Source organism: Heteronotia binoei, chromosome 15 (assembly GCF_032191835.1).
Source record: "Heteronotia binoei isolate CCM8104 ecotype False Entrance Well chromosome 15, APGP_CSIRO_Hbin_v1, whole genome shotgun sequence".
Lineage (NCBI taxonomy): Eukaryota > Metazoa > Chordata > Lepidosauria > Squamata > Gekkonidae > Heteronotia > Heteronotia binoei.
Window position 1 is genome coordinate 23,412,752 of NC_083237.1, and position 18,926 is coordinate 23,431,677.

Sequence of the window (18,926 nt, forward strand, 5' to 3'; positions counted from 1 at the left end):
TGGATTTATAACCTACCCTTCCCTCAGCAGCCTGAGTGGGTAACAACAATCAATCAATATTTAAAAATCATATAATAAAAACAGTCTGGCACACTAAAAGACGAACTTAAATTCTACAGCCGGCAATATCAGATTTCATTTATTTTTTTATTTTTATTTATTTGATTTCTATCCCACCCTCCCCACTGAGGCGGGCTCAGGGCAGCTTCATCTATTCATTCTAAATTTCCCCCAAACAGATGGCATATCCTTAAAGTAGCGGGTCAGTTCAACAGAATCATTTCAGCAGGGTCGTTGCAGCAGGGGAGACCACATACTGTTAAATGCCCCCCGCCTCAGCCGAAGGCCTGGTGGAACAGCTCTGTCCTACAGGCCCTGTGGAACTGCAACAGTCCTTGTAGGGCCCTAATAGCCAATGGGAGCTTGCTCCACCAGGTAGGAGCCAGGACAGAGAACACTGGCCCAGTGGACTGCTTTTGGGACCAGCAAGTGTTGATCCATGGAGCGTAAAGCTCTCCGGGGGGTATTTGGGAAGAGGCGGTCCTGCAGATATGCTGGTCCCAGGCCATTCAGTTATTAAGTTCAACTGTGACAGAAGGAGAATTGGTGACTGGGCAGATGGACATGAATCTGTGACATTCCAGCTGCTTGGAGAATTTACAGAAGGTTAAATCAGAAGTACTTGGAGAAGAGGGAGATTCTTGGGAAGGAGGAAGGCTAGATGACACTCCCAGGAGGAACAGGATGGCGGTGAGCATGTTCTTAAAGGCTGTGTTTTGCTCTGGACTTTTTCCAGGATGGCTCCCGAGGTGATCCTAGCCATGGACGAGGGGCAGTATGACGGGAAGGTGGATGTCTGGTCACTTGGCATCACGTGCATTGAACTCGGTATGGGATGGGTGTCTGGGGGCAGGGGTTGCAGCGTGCCCTGGGAGCACCCTTGCCAAGCTGGGAGCCACTTGGGAATGCTGAGCAAGAAGGAAGCAGGAGGGTGAATGCAATAGCACTGATGCCCATTTTCCTCTCTTCCAGCGGAGCGGAAACCACCCCTTTTTAACATGAATGCTATGAGTGCCTTATACCACATCGCCCAGAATGACTCTCCCCTGCTCCAGTCCAGCCACTGGTAAAGTAGTCCTTGGAGAGTGCTGGTTTGTGAAGGAGGGGAGGCTTTCTGTGGAATGGGGCTTAATGGTTTTAAAACACGAGGAAGAGAAGAGAATAAAAGACTAGGGTTTCAGGGGAAGCAAAACTCCTAGACTTTCTTCTGCTTCTCCCAGGTCTGAATACTTCCGGAACTTTGTGGATTCGTGCCTGCAGAAGATTCCCCAGGACCGCCCAACCTCTGACGTGCTGCTCAAGGTATTTGCCTGCCCAGTTGCACCTGTGTGATTGGGCAGATGCATTTCCTCCTGCTCTGTCCTGCAGGGAGGAAGCTGGAATCGCAGCACAATCCTATCTTTGGCACAATGCATGTGAGATTAAGGGTAGGGGGATGCCTTATAAACCCCCCATGGGTCAAAAGTTGGGGGGGGGCGGAATAAGATTTTATTCTTTTACCTATAAAATAATTAAGCGGAGAAAAACAAGAGTCCAGATTGCTGGCTCCTCTTTCCCCAGGCATTTCCTTTCATTTCCGATTCGCCTCTCCAAGGTGACTGAGAGTATGCCCAGGGCCTTAGTGAACCAAGACTTAGCCGATGACGGATTGACAGTATCCATGTGAATGATTCACTTTGGAGGCTTTTCAGCCAGCTGCACCCCTGACTCTGTGCTTTCACTGCACCCACAGCATCGCTTCCTCTTGCGGGAACGGCCCCAAACCGTTATCATGGACCTGATCCAGCGAACCAAGGATGCCGTGAGGGAGCTGGACAACCTGCAGTATCGCAAGATGAAGAAAATCCTTTTCCAGGAAGCACAGAACGGCCCAAATGCAGAGGCTCCGGAAGAGGAGGAGGTGAGGCCTTGCGTCTCATTACACCCAGCGATGCCCTACCAAAAGACAGCTCCCTCCATGCCCCATTGTACAGCGTGGTTCCAATCTCTCTTATCTCTTTCCCGTAGGAGGTGGAGCAATTCCTTCACCGGACAGGCACCATCAACAGCATGGAGAGCAGCCATTCGGTGCCCAGCATGTCTATCAGTGCCAGCAGCCAAAGCAGCAGCGTCAACAGCCTTGCAGATGCTTCCGATGACGATGACGGAGCGGAGATTGCCATGATGCAGGAAGGCGAGCACACGGTCACCTCTAACAGCTCTGTTATCCATCGTCTCCCGGTATGGGGCTGCTGTACCTTCCACACGGCCATCCTCCATGGTGGGTAGGGGGCGGTGCCTGAAAGTTAAGAAGCATTGGACTCTGGCATCTCGCGCGCTGGCTGTAGCAGAAGACTAAATCGATCCCCTTAAGCAATAGAATGCTTTTCTGGGAGCAGGTTGAGTAGAAAAGTTCAGCTTCTTGCCCTTTTTGCAACTCCCCCAGTTATGAATTGCAGGAAGCAGCACCAAAGACAAGAAGCTTATTTAAATCCTGCCAGAATAGGTAAACTGTGAGACAGAATCCTCTTCTAGAAATCTAGATTGGCCAGAAACCCCACAAAGTCTGGTGTTGTGAGTTAGAACAAGGGATGTTGATAAGAGTGTGTGTGGTTGTTGGAGGAGCAGGAGGTGGATGCCAAAGCCCCTTTAGAATCTGGTAGGCAGCATTGTCCAACTTTCTGCATCCCTAGTCAGAATACCATGTAGCTAAAGCATTCAAGTGGAGCTCTCAAAATATCCTGCTAGGTGACTGGTTTCGCAGCAGATCTGCTCTTGCTCTGGGAGATTTTTCTCTTCACTTCCCCACTCCAAGCCATAGACTCTAGGAATGTAGTTTTGGGATATAGGAGTGCTGCTATTATATCCTCATTTGATGGGAAGAAGACTTGTTTCCTCTTTTGCTTCCTGGCCCTACTTTTTAAAGTATTTGAAAACTGTAAGCATCTGCCTGTTTCTTCTACCTCTCCTCCATGTTTCTGCTTAGGCCAAAGATGCCTGTTCTCTTCATTATCCTTGCCACTGTCCCCTGGATCCTTTCCAGCCCATCTGGAGCACCTTGCTGTGGTGCCTAGAGTGGATCACAGTATCTACAGGAAGTTTTTAACTTCCTGAGTCCTGGAAGGCTGCATTCCTGTCCCTAACATGCCTGAATGGCTTTGTCCGGCAATCAGATTCTCTTACTCATCTTCAGCCTGGGATACTCAGTGTAACCTCTAAACCATTCTTGGAATTTCTCTTGGCTAACTAGTTGGCTCACCCATTTTAACATCAGATGGGGCTGGAAACCAAGTTCTGCCACTGCTTATCTCGTGTTCTGGTGTCATTCAGGGTCATGACAACCTATATGATGACCCATACCAGCCGGAGATGGAGCCCCAGAGTTCATCATCAGCTGCCCGACGCCGTGCCTACTGCCGCAATAGAGACCACTTTGCCACCATCCGTACGGCTTCCCTGGTGAGTGGAGGTTGGAGGTTCAGCAGAACCAGGTTCCGTCTTTGTTGCTCTTGGCCCAACCTTGCGTTTGCCCTAAGGCTTCAGGGAGTGCAGTACAGAGGAGCTATCTTCTGCATGGCAGTTAATGGTTTTTCTCCAAAAATCCTCTTCTAGATGAGGGAGCGGTGCTGCAGTTTTGCTAGGGAAAGGAAAGGTCCCTTGTGCAAGCACCAGTCATTCCCGACTCTGGGGTGATATTGCTTTCACAACGTTTTCACGCTAGAGCAGCCAGTAAAATACTTTACCGGGTATAGTCTGAGAGTCCACCATATGAATTCAGTGGGATGCAGCATTGTGGCACTCAGGGTTGAGTGAAAAGGCAGGAAAAGATACAGACACAGAAAGCGGGAGCGGGGGAGTTTGCCCCAAGTGATCCATATAGGACCTATGGGTAAAGGACCTGTCAATAGTCTCAGGTACTTAGATCAGATTCTAAATGAGAGGACCACACTATCAAGATAGGTATGCCCTCATGTTGCAAGGACCAGATGTGGAAGTGGGAATATGTGAGACAGAAGGCCAAAACTTTGTCTTCTCCATCAGTGGAGGAGAATATCCTGAAAGGGTTTATGTCCCCTACTCACTCTGCAGGCGGGGCTATGCAAATGATCTCTCAGTCCTTCTGGCTAGAGGGCCTGCCCCAGTCTGTGCCCTGCTGCTCTTTATCAGATGGCAAAATTGGCATCTCGATAAAACATTCGTTCTGAAGGAGGAAGTGTTTCAGGTGGCACTGGCGTCAAGTCTTGTGGGGGGGGGGCTGTGCCTCTTAAGATACTGTCTGCTGCTGCAGTTTTCATAAATAAGAATCTGCAGTGTAATAACATGTTTAAAAAGAGAGCCCTTGCATTCTGTTTAGCAGGCTGTAGCCCTAAGTCTCAGAATGATAGGAAACATAAAATGTGTGTTTCCAGGCTTTTTTTCTGTCTTCACACTGGGTACTAATCAAAGTTGATAGGCACATGAACAGTGGGATCCCCATACTGGGTTGGATCCTACCAGTTTTTTCATTAAGTTTCTCCCAATCACCCTCCTTCTTACGGCCCCTTTCCCATATGGCCTTTGTCCACGCAGGTCCTGTGACCCTCAGCATAGCCTTTGTTTGATGATCACTTCCACACAGAGAGAGATGAACACAAGAAGCTGCTTTATACCAAATCAGCCCACTGGTCCATCAGAGTCAGTATTGTTCACTCAAACTAGCAGTGGCTCTCCAGGGTCTCAGCCAGAGACCTTTGGCATCACCTGTGACCTGATTCTTTTTGCTTGTTTGTGTTACTGAAGATGCTGGGGAATGAACCTGGGATGAGTCTTCTGCATGCCAAGGAAAAGCTTTGCCATGGGACCATGCCCCAGCCTTCCTTTCCTCACTTTTTCATTAACAAAAAACTTGGTTGGATCCAGGCCACTTTCACTCGGAAGGAGTGAAAGTTAGGGAAGTATGTAGATCCCACTGTACACTCAGAAGGAGTAAAAGTAGGGAAACCTGGCTCTTTGCAGGTGACGCGCCAGATCCAGGAGCACGAGCAAGATTCAGCACTGCGGGATCAGATGAGCGGCTACAAGCGGATGCGCCGTCAGCACCAAAAGCAGCTGCTGGCGCTGGAGAACAAGCTGCGTGCTGAGCTGGACGAGCACCAGCTGCGCCTCGACAAGGAGCTGGAGGCCCACCGCAACAACTTCTCCGCTGAGGCTGAGAAACTGGCCAAGAAGCATCAGGCTATTTTTGAGAAGGAGGTGAGAAGAGGGGATTTGCACAGGAGGAACGACAGGAGATGGGGGAGCCTCTGGGAAGAGCTCCAGGCAGGCTGGGGTGTCTGCAGCATTAGACAACCATGTTTGGTTGGCAGGAGAGGGAAGTGAAGAATTGCAGGAATTTGCACACACCCCAACCAAAGATGAAGATGTCGTCTTCATCTTTGGCTTCCCTGGTTCTTACACGTTGATTCTGGTTTGTTCTTGTGTCTCCTGATACAGCTGACTGTTTTTTGAAAATCTATGTATTGTCTCCCTAGAAGCCGCTGAGCATAGTGTACAACATAAAACAAATAAGTAAAATTAACCCCCCCCTCCCACACACACACACTGAAGTAACACAAACCCAGCCATTGATAAAACAGTCCTAATTCCACAACCGTAAAACAGTACATCAGCAGAGAAACTGGCATAAAAGCTTACCAAATCCCAGCACAAAACAGACTGAATGTGTAGTGGCCATAAAATGATAAAGTGATCAACCAGAAAAGGTTGAAAGCCTCAGCTGAAAGCCCCCTTCTGTCTAGCCAGAGCAGTGCAGTGACCTGGCAGTGCAGTGCTTGGGGATAACCACAGTTAGTGACTGCAGAGAGGCTTGGGAATCGTCCTCCTGAATGCCAGGCTTGGCAGCAGCCCCGGCAAATAGGCAGATGACCCAGCATCCTCAACGCCACCACCATTCATGCTGCATCAAGCTCCCAAGGCAATCAGAGGGAGTGGGAGAGATTTTGCAGTAATCTCTTCCAGGTTAAGGGGATTCTCTGAGGGTACCTTGCCTAAATCCTCTCCCCCAGTTCTAGAGCAGACAATTACTTCTGTATGCTCCTTAAGGCTGTACACAAGGGAAATGCTTAATTGTGACCTGCAGTACTATGCAAATTTGCATTTTTGTATATTTTAACATAGCTGTGCCAGTCCAAGATCTGAAACTCCTCCTCACTGGGGAACTCACCCCAAACCCTTTATTCCTGTGTTTGAGTTATTGCCCTCGGGCCTTTTTTCACCCCCATAAAGCTTAGAAACTTTTTTGGCTCAATGAATGCTGACAACTGTCAAATTATTTGCTGGATGCTAAACTTTCTATACTTGTTTGGAGTTGCAGGATATGTGCAGCCCCGGGCAATTTCCATCTCATCTATTGTTCCTTTGCAAACCACATTTCTCTCTACAGGCAAAGGCAGCCCTGACTGAGGAGAAGAAATTCCAGCAGCACATCTTGGGCCAGCAGAAGAAGGAACTGGGCAACTTGCTGGAATCCCAAAAGCGCCAGTATAAGCTACGCAAGGAGCAGCTCAAAGAGGTAGAGCCTGGGTGGTGTTCATAGTTAGCATGTTGGGTTTGGGCTGGGAGAAACCTGGCTTGGAAGCTGTGTTCCCTCTAAGCTGAGTTAGCATGAGCTAGCTCATAGATTTTTAGCCTCCAGCTCACACATTTTTGTTTTAGCTCAGGAAGGATGACCCCAGAGCACAACAATCTATGCAGTAGCTCACAAAGTAGAATTTTGGCTCAAAAGACTCTGCAGCTTAGAGGGAATGTTGGTTGGAAGCCTTGCTCGAGCCACAAAAAAAAGGCCACAAGGGCGACCTTGGATCAGTCATTCTCTCTGCTGTGTTGGTGGAAAGTGCCATCAAATCGCAGGGGACTTACGGCAACCCCGTAGGGTTTTCAAGGCAAGAGACATTCAGAGGTGGTTTGCCATTACCCGCCTCCGTATCATGACTCTAGTATTCCCTGGTGGTGGATGACCCTGCTTAGCTTCTGCGATCCGCTGAGATTAGGCTAGCCTGGGCTGTGCAGTTCTGTTCCCTCTGCCTTACTAGTCATAGAGTTGAGGGAAGAGGGAGTGGCAGAGCCCCCTGCTTGATTTCTTTGGAACAGACATGAGACCGTATATAAGGAATTAGATGGGGGCGGAGAGAAAAACCAAAGCAAAACTTTGCCAAAGGCTTCCTTTTGCCCCATCCCCGTATCTTGCCCTTATATTGTTTTCATTGGGATGATAGTCTGTAATGCTGGCTCGACTGTGCTGGCTCTCAGAGAACCAGTCTGGTGTAGTGGTTAAGTGGTAAGGTTAAGACTCTTATCTGGGAGAACCGGGTTTGATTCCCCACTCCTCCACTTGCACCTGCTGGAATGGCCTTGGGTTAGCCATAGCTATCGCAGAGGTTGTCCTTGAAAGGGCAGCTGCTGTCAGAGCTCTCTCAGCCCCACCCACCTCACAGGGTGTCTGTTGTGGGGGGAGAAGATATAGGAGATTGTAAGCCACTCTGATTCAGAGAGAAGGGTGGGGTATAAATCTGCAGTCGTCTTCTTTCAGTCCATAGTGCTGCTGTGATGTGAAAAATGTCCCTGAGGGATTCCTTCTGGAGCAAGCGTAGTGCTCACTGTGATCTTCAAGGTGTAGAATATTCAGCATCTCCTGTTCACACCCTGCCCCATAAAATCCTGTGCCTGGGAACATTCTGTCTTCTGCTGAGCATTCCCATAATCCCCTGCAAGCTGTAACTCCCTCCCCTTCACAACTAGGCTGTAGAGCTATCTCCCTGGGAGGAAGTGGCCATGTTCTCTATGTTAGGCTTTTGGAAAAGCGCTTCCAGCAGGGTCTGCATGGCTTGCTTAACTCCTCATTCATTGAGAACAGAACAGAAGCCAGGATGTGTTAAAATGAGGTAGCTGTCAGTGCAAAGCGGGGGCATGGGCATGCTTTGCAGGAATCCTGCAAACACCCACAGAAGCACAGCAGGGCTCTTCACCTGGGTATTCTCTTCATCCAGCTTTGGCAGAAGTGCTCTCAGTCCACCAGCCCAAGTGCAGGGAGATCCAGCTCTATCACCAACGACAGCCAGCTTCATGCATTTGACCTTTCATTCTGGTTTGTCTCCCAGGAGCTGCAGGAGAACCAGAGCACACCCAAGCGGGAGAAGCAGGAGTGGCTGCTAAGGCAGAAAGAGAACATGCAGCATTACCAGGCTGAGGAAGAGGCCAACCTTCTGCGCCGCCAGAGGCAATACTTTGAGCTGCAGTGCCGCCAGTACAAGCGCAAGATGCTGCTCGCGCGCCACAACCTGGACCAAGACCTGCTACGAGAGGTAGGGGCTGAGAGCCAGAGCTCGGTGGATGGGAAGGGAGGGACCGGAGGGCAGCACAAAGGGCTGAAAGGATGTGACCGAAAGGCCAGAACCACAGGAGGGGGTTTTGGGGAGGGGGGAAGTTGGAAGTACTGATCAGGCTAGAATATTGTATTCCACCATCTTTGATTTCCTTTTTTGTTGGTTCTGTGTTGGGGACTCAGTTGCCCCAGAAGAACGGAAACCGGCAGCCGCAGTTTAGGTGACTGTTGTGGAGTGGGGGAATGAGGGCGTTCAGAGGGAGATGGATGCTAGAACTGGGGTAACACAGGATCATCTGTATCGAAGGACATTGTCCAGATACTTTCAGACTCTTCTTCATGTCTTTTAGAGGTAGAAATTAGTTTGCTGTGTATATTTTCTTTAAAAATATATATTAATGGCTCTATGGAGGCCTGCTCTGGAGGAAGCAGTTTCTCAGTGTACCAGGTCTTGCATCCTGTGCCAGATTCTCTGTTTGCACAGAATTGCAGCACTAGCAGCCCCTGACAGTGAGAGAACAAAGGAGTTTTACAGTAGCATGGAGAATGGAGCGGGTGCAGAGAAGAGCGATGAGGATGATCAGGGGCCTGGAGACCAAGCCCTAAGAGGAAAGGCTGAGAGAATTGGACTGTTCAGCCTGGAGAAGAGGTTGAGGGGGAACATGGTTGCTCTCTTTAAGTCTTTGAAGGGCTGTCCCTTAGAGGAGGGCAGGGAGCTGTTCCTCTTGGCAGCAGAGGAGAGGACTCGCAAGAATTGGTTTAAATTAAGGGTGGGAAGGTACCAGCTGGATATTAGGAAAAACTTTTTTACGGTAAGAGTTATTCAATAGTGGAATCGGCTACCAAGGAAGGTGGTGAGCTCCCTCTCGCTGGCAGTCTTGAAGCAGCAGCTGGACAAACACTTGTCAGGGATGCTGCAGGCTGATCCTGCATTGGTTGGACTAGATGGCCTGTATGACCTCTTCCAACTCTATAATTCTATGATTCTCAAACAACTTTTAAAAAATACCCATTGGAAGCATTTATACCAAGCCAGGAAAATAACTGGGTTCTTCAAGTGGGGGAATCTTAGTGGCTTCTTTGTTTTGCTTCTTCAGGAGCTGAACAAAAAGCAGACACAGAAGGATCTGGAATGCGCTATGCTGCTACGCCAGCACGAGTCCACCCAAGAGCTGGAGTTCCGTCACTTGCACACCGTCCAGCGCACCCGCACGGAGCTCACCCGCCTGCAGCACCAAACGGAGCTCTCCAATCAGCTGGAGTACAACAAGCGCCGTGAGCAGGAGCTACGCCAGAAACATGCCATGGAGGTCCGGCAGCAGCCCAAGAGCCTCAAAGTAGGTGCTACCTACACACCGCCTTGCTGCCAGTGGTGCCCTGAAGGGCAGGATGTGGGGGTTCTGGAGCCAGAACAGGGGCACCCGGGGGTCATAGGAATGGACAGATGTGAGGCTGGAGGTTTAGCTTCTGTACAGGAACAACAGGGTGGGCCACATCCAGATGGTTATGAGACTGGGGATCAAAAACTTTGGGTAGATGCAGAATCTGAATGTCTGCTCACTGGGCCCCTAGACCCAAGAGGACACAAAGCCGCTGTTCTGGAGGCGGGCAGCCCGTTTTACGATACTCTGGGTCAGTCCAAACATGTTAGAGAGGTTCTGGAGGCCACTCAGGGCGGTGGTGATGATGTTGTAGGCTCCAGGATTTCACGTCCGGTTCTCTTAAGGAAGTGTGCAAGTGGGATGCCAGAGCCAAAGGAAGAGCCTCCCAGGCATGAGGCTGCAGAGTATGGACTCGATGAGGATGACTTAGAGCTGGAAGCCGAGTGTATTGAACCGGACTGGTTGCAAAAGGGGGGTCTGGATCTGGATGAGCAAAGCATGGCGATTTTGGTGTCGGGATCAAGGCATTCTGGAAACGTAGAGCAAGACTGGCAATGCCTGGCAGATGCCATTCCAGCTGGTCAGGAGGCTGCAGTTGTGGAACTGAGGCAGAGGTGCCTTGGGCTGGACGGGAAAGACAGTGAGGTTCTAGGTCTCGGTAGCAAAGAAGGCCAGATTCTAGGTTTCCGTGGAGCGAGTCTGGAGCAGCTAGAGCTGTACAAAGAGGAAGTTGTGGATCTAGAACTAAAGCCAAAGTTTCTTGGGGCACTGGAGCAATACAGAGGAGGTTCTGAGTTTCTGCCAGGCGCCCGGGGACGCCCAGGTGTTCCAGAGCCTGATGGGCAAGAGACTGATCAGCTAGATCCATTCAGGTGTGAAGCTCTCTTATACCCCAGTTCCTTATCTCCCATCTTGGAAGAGGGCTCCCTGCGACGCCCCGGTGATGGCTGCCCAGCCCCTGAAGATTTCTACAATCAGCACAGCACCAGCAAAGCTCGCCCTCTCTCCCCTCCAGTGGCAGCAGTTCTGCCTCATGTCCTCTGCGCGGCCTTGGCACTCTTGGTCTCTGCCTATCCGTGTGCCCCAACTCTCCTTCTCCTTCTAGCTGCTCTGTGGGCCCAGGGTGGAGGGTTTCAGGACATTCTTCTGGCCCTCGAAGGAGCACTGGTGGGCCTAGGGGTCACTTACACCCTACTGCACTCTGTCTTCCTCCTCTCCGGAGCCTCCTTCCTACTTCTGGCCAAAATGGCCGGGGCGGTTGGAGTGGTAGGGCTGAGTGCCAACAGGGGGCGTCTCTACGTCCCCGTCATCCTCCTGGCTTCCTATCTTTTAGCCTCTCCCTGGCTTTTCCTGCCCCTCTACCTGTTGGGGGCGATAGCGAGGCGTAGCCTGAGAGGCTTTCCCCGCCGGGCCCGGCGCTTTTGGCTTCTAATCCTCCTGCGTCTCCCACGCCCGGCTTTCCGCATCCTTCAGCACTTGGGGCTGGTCAGCGAACGAGGCCTGTTCCGCCTCTTCCCCAAAACCAACAAAGGCGGCTTCCGTAGCCGCATCCCCGTGCTGTCCCGCCAGCGCCTGCCTCCGCTTCCTTGGCACCGCAAGGCCGTTGCCCTCTTTGCCAAACCCATCTGTCGCCTCAACAAGCTTCTGGCGGAGGTGATCTGTGCTCAGTTGCCCCCAGCTGCCCTGAAGTGCCTCAAGGGCCTGCGCGTCCTGCGTGAGGACAGACCTAGCCATATCCCCCGCCTGGTGGCCCATGGGGCCAAGCTGAGAGGACATTCCGTGGGGTCAGCCAGGCAGGCCATTAGAAGAAGTCGTGGGCAGGCAGCTCAGCGTGCCCGGAAGCCCTGGAGATAAGCCTCCCTCGGTTGGGTGTGACTTGCCAAACCCTATTCTGAAACTGTGAAAATACTCTTTGGCCAGTTCCAGTGAAGCCCTGCCCCATGGCGTGTGATACAAACACAGTTTGGGCAGAGCCGATCAGTGTTTACTACTGGAGTTCCTACTTTCCATGCAAGCGGCAGTGTTGGGGGGAGGTTGCCAATATGGGGGCAGAGAAAAATGAGCTGTTGAGGAAAGGTGAATGGATGTCTTAATGCCAAGGGCCTCTTGCCCCAGATGGTGGGGGGGAATACTTGAGGGGTGGAAAAAGACTTTTTGTTGTTGGGGAAGTGAGTGGAAAGGTGCCAGCTCCTTGGGTTTTTTACAGTTTGGGGGGGATGGGGTGAGGCGTTGTTGTGTGTTCATTATCCTAACGAGGAAAGAATCACCTGACGCCCTCAAGAGCTGCCAGTGTGGGTGGGCTGGATATGTCTCCGCCCACTTAAATGACTAGTTCTGATTGCGGGGCGGGGGGAGATTGGGAGATGTAGGTGAAACCACGGTATCAGATGTACATGCTGTAGCATGATCTGTAAAGTTGAAGTAGACAGGCCTGAGGCCACCCTCCCCCCTCCCAAGTTGTTGGATTTGGGGAGTGGAGGGGGGCACAGGTTTGCACGGCACTCCACCGTTTGCAAGAATCCTCTTTGAAAACTTCGGGTGCTGCTGGTTTGACCTTAACCCTACATTGAATAGGGAGAGTCCATCTTACGTTCCAGCCAACATAATTGCAGACCTCCCCAAAGATGAAGAGGCTGTTAGGGCTTAATGCACAATCATTAAAATTTAAAAGATCAGCATCTGAATCCCATTTGAATCTACTTCTCTACTCCCACCACCTTCCGCATGATGTGCCCCTTATTCAGTTGTTCTGGAAATGTATAAGACGAAAGGGTGCCTGTGTCTTAAGAACTCAGACTCTTCCCAGTTTCTGAGGGGTTAAATCAGTTGTAGGTGATTCTTTCGCCGTTCCCATATATATATATTTCATCATTTTATAAATATATATATTTTATCATTTTCCACCTTATTTGTAATATCCCTTTCACTTCATTTTTTTTGTTTTGCCTTGAATGTATATATTTCAAGCTGACTTTGTGTTTGTGTATGTTTGTGACCTTTTTTTTGTAAATTTTATATAAAAGCATTTTTTGTGGAGAGGAGGAAAAGAAGCAAATGTTGATGTGTATTTTCATAATTTGACTGAAAATGGGAGAAATCCACTAACTATGCAATTGCTCACTTTAAAGCAGGATGGGCAAATCAGTATTTTCTTTTATGTGGTTGAAAATGAGAAGCTTTAAAAGACCACATGCCACAAAGCGGGGGGAGGCCGGGAGCTGCATTTTCTTTCCTTTGAGGCAGTTGTTCCCCTGTGCCAGGAAAGCTCATGACAGAAAATATAAAACACTTTATTTTGGATTAATGTCTCTGCAAGCATGATTGCATACAAACTCTTAAGTTAGCATTACAAATAAATTTCTTCAGCCATGTTTAAAAAAAAAACCACCCCAAAACATTGCTGCCCCGTTGACTGGAATTCCAACACTTTGCATGTCTGGAAACTCTTAATCTACCAGAATTGAAAAATATTGGAATTGCAAGTAAGTGAAGTGATCAGACAAGTGAAATGTTTAGATTCTATTCTTTACAGCTTGATAAAGTGCAGAGGGGCGCTGAATTGTGCTTTAGTTGAGGCCTGGAGCATCTAGGTCCCCCCCCCCCCCTTTAGCCTGAGGTGGCAGCTGCAACAGCTTGCTGCTTAGCAGCCCATGATTTAGATGCCTTCTCTTTTCATGCAAGCAGCAGCCATGTAACCCCCAGGACTCCTGCATTCCTGTGCTGATTGTAATCCTGCCAGTAAAAGCGTTACCAAACAAATTTTCTTTCCAATCAGGCAAGCATCAAAACACTAGAGAACAGACTGTATAACTACTTTTTGTTACTGGGCTTGCTTTTTCTTTTAGAATATTCACTTTTATTTCCTATTTTATTCATAACTAATGCACTAACAAATTGGCAAAAAGATTGCTAATTTACTTTCTTTTTACTCAAATTGGGAGGGTCAATCTTGAGCGTTTCTCAGCAAGTCTTACCTGAGCTGAGATAATAAAATCCTGCTTATTTTAACTAAGTGCTCTGAGATTGACAGGCATGGCTAGGGAGTTTTTAGGGGGAGGTTGTGTCCCTTCTTATTAATTCTTTATCTGTTAAACACCTTGAAATACCCTGATCTGGATAGTCAAATCACAAGAGAACTATTTTCTACATATCTGGTTGCTGATGTATTTTTCTTTTCCATTTGTATTTCTGTTCATTTTCACAGCTTTTATTAGTCTGACAGTGTTATCACATCTTTTTTTTAACCTTTCTGAGGTTATCCCTTTAGTTTTAATTCCACTTTATTCATCCATGTTTACTGTGTTTCTGGATTTTAGACCCATTTCTGCATTCGGTGTATCATTGTATTTCTCCCTTTTTTTGGTTCACATGTGTTCTTTTATTTATTCCAGTTTTGTTTATCCATGGACTTTTTTTTTGGCATTCCTCTGACTTTTTGGCCAAATTTGTTCTCAGTACTGATTCTGTTTTGTCCATTTAATAGTGTACTTGTATTTCCCTCCTCTCCCCCCTTTTTAGCTATGCCTACCCTCCTTCCATTTTTTAAAAAAAATTCTATTAAATTTTTTTTATTTATTTCTCCCATTTTGAGGAGGCAGGTGTTTTATCTGTGGTTTATTTATTTATCCCTTCCATGTTTGTGGATGCATGTGAAATTTTGAAGAGAAAATAATAATAATAATAAAAGAAAAAAAAATCTGCACCACAGTTCACCATTGCTGTATTCTGAGTTTTGAGTTTGATTTGGTTCTTTTCTGACATTTGTAATCCAAGGGGGCACAGTAAGCTTAGGAAGGTGGGCTATGAGTCTGTTTTCACACCCCAACAGTTCTCCCCCACGTATTCTAACCTCCCACCCCATCCCCCAGGTTTCAGCTGTTCAGCATCTGCCTGACAGCAGCTAAATGGGAGACGTTATCTGTTTTGTTTGGAGAGGGAATCCATGTCCCTCTGCTGGGTTTGAGTCCAGCAACACTTTATTAGAGACCAAGATTTTGGGGGTTATCAGAGTCAGTTTGGTGTAGGGGTTAAGTGTGCGAACTCTTATCTGGGAAAACCAGGTTTGATTCCCCACTCGTCCACTTGCAGCTTCTGGAATGGCCTTGGGTTAGCCATAGCTATCGCAGGAGTTGTCCTTGAAAGGGCAGCTGCTGTGAGACCCCTCTCTGCCCCACCCACCTCACAGGGTATCTGTTGAGGGGGAAGAAGATATAGGAGATTATAAGCCGCTCTGAGTCTCTGATTCAGAGAGAAGGGCGGGGTATAAATCTGCAGTCTTCTTCTTTTGAGAGTCAAAACTCCCTTTGGTATCTGACGAAGGGAGCTTTAAACTCTTTAAAGTTCATTCCTCAAAAATCGTGTTGGTTTTTAACCTGTTGCTGGCAGGGGTGGAATTTTAGCAGGAGCTCCTTTGCATATTAGACCACACACCCCTAATGTAGCCAATCTGCCAAGAGTTTACAAAAAAGAGCCTTGTGGCCTAATATGCAAAGGAGCTCCTGCTAGAATTCCACCCCTGCCAGATTCAAATCTGGCTTACCTGCTTTGAATTTTACTTCACTTCCTGAAGAGCTTTTTGGAAGAAGTCCTCCACTACAACTTTCTGCACTCACAAAGGCTAGGAGGTTCATAAAAACATTTTAAGGGTACAAGAAGGAGTTAAGGAACTCTGTATGTAGTTTTACTTGCCCCCCCCTTAGAGCCCACTCCATGCACACAACCTGACTCGTAAGTCCAACGGGAGACTAATAAGCTTGGAATCCAAGTGGCACTGACCTCTTATTGGTTACACCAAGGCCTATTCCAAAGAACGTTAAAAAGCAGTGATTTTCACAAAAACATTCTGAGCGGTAGCTCAGCTCAGTTAAGAGGTCTGCCACAGAGAGTAGGATTTTGGGGTGGCATTAAACATATCCATGTGTCACATGCGACACAATGAAGTGAAACAGAGCACCTTCCTCATTTCTGTGAGGCATTATGCCAGAGTCCCTTCCCTTCCCCTCTGTTAATGGAGGAACAGGAGGAAGGATTTGGATTTTTTCTGTTGCTGGTACTGATTTCTCTAGGACCAGCCATTTACCTCCTTCAACTACAGAAAAATAGCATACACTGCCATACCACAAAACCTGTATGGGCAACCCCCTCCAGCTTTTATACCAGTGTGGGAGAAGGGCAAGTAAAACACCAAGTTTTGTGATAGTCACTGGGTCAGTGGAATTCTGCCATGCCCTCTGGGGGAAAAGTCTCCTCCCTGCAACTTTGAAGCTTTGATGGAGCCAGCCAAGAGAGGCTGAGGTCCTAGGGGTTCACCTTAACATGGTTTTCAGCCTGCTGCATACAGCAGTCTCGACTCAGACTCTTCCTCCTTATTTTGAAAAGACATCTGACACAATTCTTTTGCTTCCCGATCTTCAGAATTCTAACCCTTCTGACAGCCAAGCGATGATTCTGAGGTTTTGGTCAGAGGCACAAGCATCGTCTTCTGTCCTGCACTAAACAAAGTTAATGAGGTGTAGTGGTTAGACTAGAACTGAGGGGAGCCTGGGTTCGAATGCTCACGCAAGCAGGAAAACTCACTTGATCCAGTCACATGTGCTCAGCCTGCCCTACCTTGTTAGAATAAAAACTAAGTTTCCTGCCCTGAGTTCCATACAGGAAGTGTAGGCTAAAACAATGTGATAGTTAAAACTGTCCACCCATCCCCTGGTGCATATGTGAACTGTGTACCCTTATTTGTCCCCACAGAAGGATCTTCTGTGTGCTTGGTAATACTTTTTTAGACCAAACTGTAGCCTAACCAAGGTGATGACAGAAAGCAAGAGAAACCTGCTTGTCTGTCTTCGAACCCATGTCAGATACTTTAAGTTTGTTTGGCACATCCATGTATATCTCTTTAGCTCACGTCCCCAGTGTTTTTCTTGGAAAACAAGGATTCTTTTTAGATCGGGAGGGACCAGTGAAAAGTCCCTTAAATGATGGATCTCCCAGTATGAGCTGGTTATGAAAATACAGGTTGGAAAGACGTCCTCATGATCAGGTTTCTCATAAAGGACAACTGGTAGAAAGAGGTACATTAGGGTGGATAGTGAAATGTCAGTGAAACAAATTGTGAGGGGGGCAATGGAAATAGGTGACGGGCATGTCACAAATGCATGGTTTTAGTCTGACATGAAGTATACTTTGGCTAAGTATAGGAAAGAGGCACTGGCCATCTAGGGTTCTCTCATGTTCCTTACATGAAGCACCCTGGGAGGGCAACTCCTTCCATTATACATCACCAAGACCTTTGGGTTCCCTCCTTTCCATCCTGTGTGAACAGGAGCATAAAAACAAGTTCTCCCGTTAAACATTTTCATCTGCCGGTCTTTGGCTCTCAGGGCATTGGGAGGGTGCAGCCGTGGTGGTAAAGAATCACCGCTGTTCGTGCTGTTATTGGGGGGGGGGGGAATGGGGGCTCAGATGGCCCTTCACCTGCATTCCAATTTGTGTTGGAGTGAGCCAGTGGGGGAAAGTTAACGTAGCTGCCCCTTCAGCCCGATGCAAATTCAAAACATGGCCCTGACTAAATTGATTGCTGATCAGAGCTTCGGTTACCGCGTTTTTAGTAGTCTTGTTGTTGGGTAATTGGCCATGGTGTAAGTGGGTACAATGGTTAAATCAATTAGTGGGCCCCCACCAACGCCCCTTCCTGGTGGGAGTCGTTTGTCTAACACGTGCTCCTGTCTCTCTTTTTTTCTCTCTCTCTCTCTCTTTCTCCCGCCCCCCAATCCTGGCTACACCCTTTTCCTTTTCTTGTTCGCTTGTACCTTCACCGTTCTCCTCCTCCTCCGGTCTCTTGGGCTCGTCCTGTGTTTTGTCTTCCTCTCATCTTTCCTTGTCCCCCTCCCCTCCAGTCCAAGGAACTGCAAATTAAAAAGCAGTTCCAGGACACCTGCAAGATCCAGACACGGCAGTACAAGGCCCTCCGCAACCACCTCTTGGAGACCACCCCAAAGAGCGAGCACAAGGGCATCCTGAAACGCCTGAAGGACGAGCAGACCCGCAAGCTGGCCATCCTCGCTGAGCAGTATGACCACAGCATCAATGAAATGCTCTCCACGCAGGCCGTAGGTACCCCACTTGTGGATGGGGGTGGGTAGTCAGGGAGAAGTGGCATGTTGCTACCCCAAAGGATTATTTATGTGAAATGAGCAGTGCCTGGTAAACTTGTTTTAATTGACAAGGGGGCATGGTAGAGAATTTGGGTGTCCTTGGTGCATCACTGTGTTCACTAGTTACAGGGTTGCCACTTTCTGGAAAGTCAAGGAAATGGAAATTGGTCAGGAAAAGTCAGGGAAGTTGGTCTGAAGTCAGGGAAACTGATTAAAATATATTCAAGCAGTGGATTTTTGACTTGCTGCTGCAAGAGCATGATCTGTTTTTGTGGCAACTGAAATAGAGAAGTAGCAGAATACAAGTAAAATTTAATGATGCCCTTTCCCAGCTCCACCCCCAGCAACCAGCCTAATGTGTTTGTTGAGCTCTGTCCCTACATGATTTCCATGGTCTGCCTGTAGCATTTGCAAGGCTAGTTTAAACATTTAGCAAAATATACAAACTTTAAACACCTAACTGTTTTCATCCCTATCTGCTAGTACTGCATTTAACTAACATATAAAGATAAGCATGTTTTTGGGTCATGCTTGTGTATGGAATGGACGTTTTGTCTCCTGCTAAACCCAGCACAGAGTTTCAAATTAGTTTTGCCACTTTTGGATTTCATAGACAACTAGCACTTTCTACTCTGCACCATGCAAAGTAAATTTTGTTCCTGCTGGAGTTTTCAGAATACAAGCTCTCTCACCCTCTTTCCTGACTTCTCCCACGCATAAAGATTGCAAATGAGGGTTGTCTGCTTCTCTAGATTGCAGAAACTCTGCCTTTTTTGCTGCTGATTTGCTCATTACACTTTCTGGAACCAGAAAGTGAAAATGAAACTTCCCCAGCTTTGGAAAGCTCCTAGTTTTTAGCATTCACAGTTTACTTGACTTGAAGTTTGTATCTTGGTGTAATTTTTGGTGCAATTGCAAAACATGTTGCTGAAGTTAATGTTGAAAGAAGCTGATATTAAATCTTACTTTGACAAATATTTTTGCAGTTGAGAATTG

General features: G+C 48.0%; 1 protein-coding gene across 6 annotated transcripts in view; it reads left to right on the forward strand.

Annotated features, from left to right (window-relative positions):
• Positions 1-18,926, forward strand: part of TAOK2 (TAO kinase 2) — a 43,769-nt gene that overhangs the window by 18,312 nt on the left and 6,531 nt on the right. For 5 of the 6 annotated variants that reach the window (XM_060256803.1, XM_060256804.1, XM_060256799.1 and 2 more), the window contains 10 exons: positions 797-888; positions 1,033-1,126; positions 1,281-1,362; positions 1,793-1,960; positions 2,068-2,280; positions 3,370-3,498; positions 5,035-5,271; positions 6,461-6,589; positions 8,175-8,378; positions 9,496-14,503. In XM_060256803.1, coding sequence (XP_060112786.1) covers positions 797-888; positions 1,033-1,126; positions 1,281-1,362; positions 1,793-1,960; positions 2,068-2,280; positions 3,370-3,498; positions 5,035-5,271; positions 6,461-6,589; positions 8,175-8,378; positions 9,496-11,634 — 3,487 coding nt within the window. In that variant the 3' untranslated portion in view covers positions 11,635-14,503. Of the gene's footprint in view, positions 1-796; positions 889-1,032; positions 1,127-1,280; positions 1,363-1,792; positions 1,961-2,067; positions 2,281-3,369; positions 3,499-5,034; positions 5,272-6,460; positions 6,590-8,174; positions 8,379-9,495; positions 14,504-17,672; positions 17,886-18,926 lie in introns of those variants that run through there. The other variant, XM_060256805.1, reaches the window with a different exon arrangement.